This window comes from Salmo trutta, unplaced genomic scaffold (assembly GCF_901001165.1).
Source record: "Salmo trutta unplaced genomic scaffold, fSalTru1.1, whole genome shotgun sequence".
NCBI lineage: Eukaryota > Metazoa > Chordata > Actinopteri > Salmoniformes > Salmonidae > Salmo > Salmo trutta.
The window spans coordinates 1-6,426 of record NW_021822488.1 but is presented as its reverse complement, the minus strand read 5'-3'; the positions used below and the strand labels follow the sequence as shown (position 1 = coordinate 6,426).

Genomic DNA, 6,426 nt, shown 5'->3' with positions numbered 1-6,426 from the left:
CAACATGAATACAGTATATATATATTTATATATATATACACACATACTTGCTCTTCTCCAGATGTATCAGAATTGCAGACGGTAGATGTTAGAGTATCTCAAGCGTATAATTTGATAGATTTCTTTCCCTGCTCTGTGTGGTGTAGTTTAACTGGGTTGATAGACACAAGTTAATAATAAATAAGGTCTTTCTCTGAGCTTGCAGAGAGTGGGGCTCTAGCTGAGAACATTAAAGCTAGTTTAAGGCATCGTCCCTGTCAGCCAATCAGAAAGCAGAATTGTCCAGGAAACAAAATGAAACCAAACACAAAAAACAATAACGTACAAAATCAACAATGGCATCCAATACCGACGTTTCCAGCAAACACAAACCCCAAAAACGAAGGAAATTGTACAAATTCACAAAGCATCATTTATCTTACAGATCCGACTGCTTTTTCTTCCATAGTAAGATTGTATAACCACTCAGCACCCTATAACCTGCCCACCCTCCCACCCCCCTCTAACCCTACACCCCCCCACACTATTTCACTTTACAGCTTACAAAATAACAATATTTGAGAGAAACACTTAATATAATTATTTTGACATTATTTGTTAGAAAAAAAAGAAGGTTATTCTGGCCAACCCCCCCCTTTCACAGGTCATTCTCAGGAGCTGGAGGGGTTGGGCAGGTCGAACACGATTGGGGGGTTGGTGGGCTGAAAGCTGACCGTGCACGTGGAGGAGTTGATGAACGTGGTGCAGCCGTCAGTCATGATGCCATACCCTGTGGAGGGAGAACGCATCATCAGCACACACTACGGGGAAGTCCAATGCATCATCAACAATGGCCATGAAGTGAGAAACCGTATTGTCTAATGGACTAATCAAAACCCCACAGCGTGCGTTCCTTTCTGAGAGACTTCTTTAATTGTCTCTCCTCTGAACTGAGTCTATTCATTTCTACACCTTTAATTAAAAACATAAAGGATGGAATGAGGGATGAGGTAGGGAGGGACTGAGGGATGGAGGTAGGGAGTGAGGGAGGGGGGTAGGGAGGGAGGGACTGAGGGAGGTAAAGAGGGACGGAGGGAGGTAGGGAGGGAGGGACGGAGGGAGGGACTGAGGGAGGGAGGTAGGGAGGGACTGAGGGAGGGAGGGAGGGACTGAGGGAGGGAGGGAGGTAGGGAGGGAGGGACTGAGGGAGGTAGGGAGGGAGGGACTGAGGGATGGAGGTAGGGAGGGACGGAGGGAGGTAGGGAGGGACGGAGGGAGGGACTGAGGGATGGAGGTAGGGAGGGACGGAGGGAGGTAGGGACTGAGGGATGGAGGTAGGGAGGGATGAGGGAGGGAGGGAGGGAGGGATGGAGGTAGGGAGGGATGGGGGTAGGGAGGGATGGAGGTAGGGAGGGATGGAGGTAGGGAGGGAGGAACTGAGGGATGGAGGGACTGAGGGAGGGAGGTAGGGACTGAGGGATGGATGTAGGGAGGGAGGGACTGAGGGATGGATGTAGGGAGGGAGGGACGGAGGGATGGAGGTAGGGAGGGACTGAGGGATGGATGTAGGGAGGGACAGAGGGATGGAGGGAGGGACTGAGGGAGGGAGATAGGGAGGGCGGGACTGAGGGATGGAGGGACTGAGGGAGGTAGGGAGTGAGGACTAAGGGATGGAGGTAGGGAGGGAGGGACTGAGGGTGGAGGTAGGGAGGGAGGGATGGAGGGACTGAGGGATGGAGGTGGGAGGGAGGGACCTGAGGGATGGAGGTTGGGAGGGGAATGAGGGAGGGAGGGACTGAGGGAGGAAGGTAGGTAGGGAGGGACTGAGGGAGGAAGGTAGGTAGGGAGGGACTGAGGGAGGGAGGGAGGTAGGTAGGGAGGGACTGAGGGAGGGAGGGACGGGAGGGACTGAGGGAGGGAGGTAGGGAGGGAGGGACTGAGGTAGGGAGGGACTGAGGGAGGGAGGTAGGGAGGGAGGGACTGAGAGATGGAGGTTGGGAGGGAGGGACTGAGGGATGGAGATAGGGAGGGACTGAGGGAGGGAGATAGGGAGGGAGGAAGATAGGGAGGGAGGGACTGAGGGATTGAGATAGGGAGGGACTGAGGGAGGGAGATAGGGAGGGAGGAAGATTGGGAGGGACTGAGGGATGGAGGTTGGGAGGGACTGAGGGATGGAGGGACTGAGGGAGGAAGGTAGGTAGGGAGGGACTGAGGGAGGGAGGTAGGGAGGGACTGAGGGAGGAAGGTAGGTAGGGAGGGACTGAGGGAGGGAGGTAGGGAGGGACTGAGGGAGGGAGGTAGGGAGGGACTGAGGAAGGGAAGTAGGGAGGGACTGAGGAAGGGACTGAGGTAGGGAGGGACTGAGGGATGGAGGTAGGGAGGGACTGAGGGATGGAGGGAGGGACTGAGGGAAGGACTGAGGGAGGAAGGTAGGGAGGGACTGAGGATGGAGGGAGGGAGGGACTGAGGGATGGAGGGACTGAGGGAAGTAGGGACTGAGGGAGGTAGGGACTGAGGGAGGTAGGGACTGAGGGGAGGAGGGACTGAGGGATGAGGTAGGTTGGGAGGGACGGGGATCTGAGGGATGGACAGGAGGGACTGAGGAGGGAGGTAGGGGAAATGGGGGGGGGGGTGGGGGGAGGGTAGGGACCTGAGGGATGGGGGGACTGGAGGATGGAGGTATGGTTGGGAGGGAGGGACTGAGGATGGTGGGAGGGACTGACGGGAGGAGGTAGGGAGTGAGGGACTGAGGGATGGAGGTAGGGAGGGCAGGACTGAGGGATGGAGGGAGGGAGGGAGCAACTGAGGGAGGGAGGGACTGAGGGATGGAGGTAGGGAGATAGGGACTGAGGGAGAGAAGGGAGGGAGGGACTGAGGGAGGGAGGTGGGGAAGGAAAGACTGAGGGAAGGAAGGTAGGGGAGGAAGAGATCAGTGAAGCATGTCTTTAGCCCAGAGGCAGATTAGGGGTATGGGGTATCACGTTCCCCATCATGTCTACCCCTATCCAGTCCCCAACACCACCACCACATCCTGTCTACCCCTATCCAGTCCCCAACACCCACCTCCATGCCTGTCTATCCCTACCCAGTCCCCAACACCACCACCACCATCCCTGTCTACCCCTATCCAGTCCCCAACACCACCACCTCCATGCCTGTCTACCCCTACCCAGTCCCCAACACCACCACCCCCATCCTGTCTACCCCTAACAAGTCCTCAACACCACCACCTCCATCCCTGTCTATCCCTACCCAGTCCCCAACACCACCACCTCCATGCCTGTCTATCCCTACCCAGTCCTCAACACCACCCACCTCCATCCTGTCTACCCCTACCCAGTCCTCAACACCACCACCTCCATCCGGTCTACCCCTACCCAGTCCCAACACCACCACCTCATCCCTGTCTACCCCTACCCGTCCCCAACACCACCACCATCCCTGTCTACCCCTACCCAGTCCCCAACACCACCACCTCCATCCCTGTCTACCCCTAACCAGTCCCCAACACAACCTCCCCACCCTGTCTACCCCATAATGTCTCCAACACCACCTTTCCACCCTGTCTACCCCATAATATCTCCAACACCACCTCCCCACCCTGTCTACCCCATAATGTCTCCAACACCACCTCCCCAATCCCTGTCTACCCCATAATATCTCCAACACCACCTCCCCACCCTGTCTACCCCAAATATCTCCAACACCACCTCTCCACCCTGTCTACCCCATAATATCTCCAACACCACCTCCCCACCCTGTCTACCCCATAAAATCTCCAACACCACCTCCCCACCCTGTCTACCCCATAATATCTCCAGCACCACCTCCCCAATCCCTGTCTACCCCATAATATCTCCAACACCACCTCTCCACCCTGTCTACCCCATAATATCTCCAACACCCACCTCCCCACCCTGTCTACCCCTAAAATCTCCAACACCACCTCCCCACCCTGTCTACCCATAAAATCTCCAACACCCCCCCACTCTGTCTACCCCATAATGTCTCCAACACCACCTCTCCCACCCTGTCTACCCCATAATGTCTCCAACACCACCTCCCCACCTGTCTACCCAAAAATCTCCAACACCACCTCCACCCTGTCTACCCCTAAAATCTCCAACACCACCTCCCCACTCTGTCTACCCCATAATGTCTCAACACCACCTCTCCCATCCCTGTCCACCCATAATGTCTCCAACACCACCTCTCCCACCCTGTCTACCCCATAATGTCTCCAACACCACCTCCCCACCGTGTCTACCCCATAATGTCTCCAACACCACCTCCCCCATCCTGTCATACCCCATAATGTCTCCAACACCACCTCCCCACCCTGTCTACCCCATAATGTCTCCAACACCACCTCCCCGCCCTGTCTACCCCATGACGTCTCCAACACCACCTCCCCACCCTGTCTACCCCATAATGTCTCCAACACCACCTCCCCACCCTGTCTACCCCATAATATCTCCAACACCACCTCCCCACCCTGTCTACCCCATGACGTCTCCAACACCACCTCCCCACCCTGTCCACCCCATAATGTCTCCAAGACCACCTCCCCATCCCTGTCCACCCCATAATGTCTCCAACTCCACCTCCCCCATCCCTGTCCACCCCCATAATGTCTCCAACACCACCTCCCCACCCTGTCCACCCCATAATGTATCCAACACCACCTCCCCACCCTGTCCACCCCATAATGTCTCCAACACCACCTCCCCCATCCCTATCTACCCCCATAATGTCTCCAACACCACCTCCCCACCTGTCTACCCCATAATGTCTCCAACACCACCTCTCCACCCTGTCCACCCCATAATATCTCCAACACCACCTCTCCACCCTGTCAACCCCATAATATCTCCAACACCACCTCCCCACCCTGTCTACCCCATAATGTCTCCAACAACCTCTCCACCCTGTCAACCCATAATATCTCCAACACCACCTCCCACCCCATAATGTCTCCAACACCACCTCCCCACCCTGTCCACCCCCATAATGTCTCCAGCACCACCTCTCCACCCTGTCTACCCCCATAATGTCTCCAACACCACTCCCCCATCCCTGTCTACCCCCATAATGGCTCCAAACACCTCTCCACCCTGTCAACCCATAATGTCTCCAACACCACCTCCCCACCCTGTCTACCCATAATGTCTCCAACACCACCTCCCCATCCCTGTCTACCCCCATAATGTCTCCAACACCCCCTCCCCACACTGTCCACCCCATAATGTCTCCAACACCACCTCCCCCATCTCTGTCTACCCCCATAATGTCTCCAACACCACCTCCCCACCCTGTCCACCCCATAATGTCTCCAACACCACCTCTCCAACCTGTCTACCCCATAATGTATCCAACACCACCTCCCCACCCTGTCTACCCCCATAATGTCTCCAACACCACCTCTCCACCCTGTCTACCCCCATAATGCTCCAACACCACCTCCCCCATCTCTGTCTACCCCCATAATGTCTCCAACACCACCTCCCCACCCTGTCCACCCCATAATGTCTCAACACACCTCTCAACCTGTCTACCCCATAATGTATCCACACCACCTCCCCACCCTGCTACCCCCATAATGTCTCCAACACCACCTCTCACCCTGTCTACCCCCATAATGTCTCCAACACCACCTCCCCACCTGTCCACCCCATAATGTCTCCAACACCACCTCTCCACCCTGTCTACCCCATAATGCTCCAACACCACCTCCCCACCCTGTCTACCCCATAATGTCTCCAACACCACTCCCCACCCTGTCCACCCATAATGTCTCCAACACCACCTCCCCCATCCCTGTCTAAGAGGAGAAGTACTGAACAGAACCATGACAACCCATCTCTCATTCTCTCTAATCCATCCCTACTCAATGGTTTTCTACCTTGGGTCGTCGGTGGGGGGTGTGTGTCTATGGCAGGCATCCTGACTGACCTTCATGTATTCCTCCGAAGGCGTGTAGTTTGGGCCGGACCCTCCTCTGGACCGTGTTGAGCAGCTCCACACAGCCCACCCTCTGCAGCTCCTTAGGAACCCAGTCTCTGAACCCTGAGGAACATGCAAGAAAGACAACAAACCTAGATAAGACAGCAACAATAACCTAGCACAATAGTTACTTGGTAAAGCCATGCACCTTTTCTATTTATGTAGGTAAAGTCTTATCCCCAGCCTCTACACCTCTCTCCCTTTCTCCATACTCCGGCTCAGCCTTAGCTCCGGCCCCAGCCTTAGCTCCGGCCCCAGCCTTAGCTCCGGCCCCAGCCTTAGCTCCGGCCCCAGCCTTAGCTCCGGCCCCAGCCTTAGCTCGGCCCCAGCCTTAGCTCCGGCCCCAGCCTTAGCTCCGGCTCCAGCCTTAGCTCCGGCCCCAGCCTTAGCTCCGGCCCCAGCCTTAGCTCCGCTCCAGCCTTAGCTCGGCCCCAGCCTTAGCTC

The 6,426-nt window shown here is 56.2% G+C and overlaps 1 protein-coding gene across 1 annotated transcript; it reads right to left on the bottom strand.

The window, feature by feature from the left end:
- Nucleotides 1–506: 506 nt before the first annotated feature.
- Nucleotides 507–6,097, bottom strand: LOC115182437 (metallophosphoesterase MPPED2; the record flags this gene model as incomplete). The annotated part of the gene is made up of 2 exons (XM_029744029.1): nucleotides 507–769; nucleotides 5,932–6,097. Coding segments are annotated over 2 exons (285 nt in total), but the record flags the coding sequence as incomplete, so codon positions are not given.
- Nucleotides 6,098–6,426: the final 329 nt, after the last annotated feature.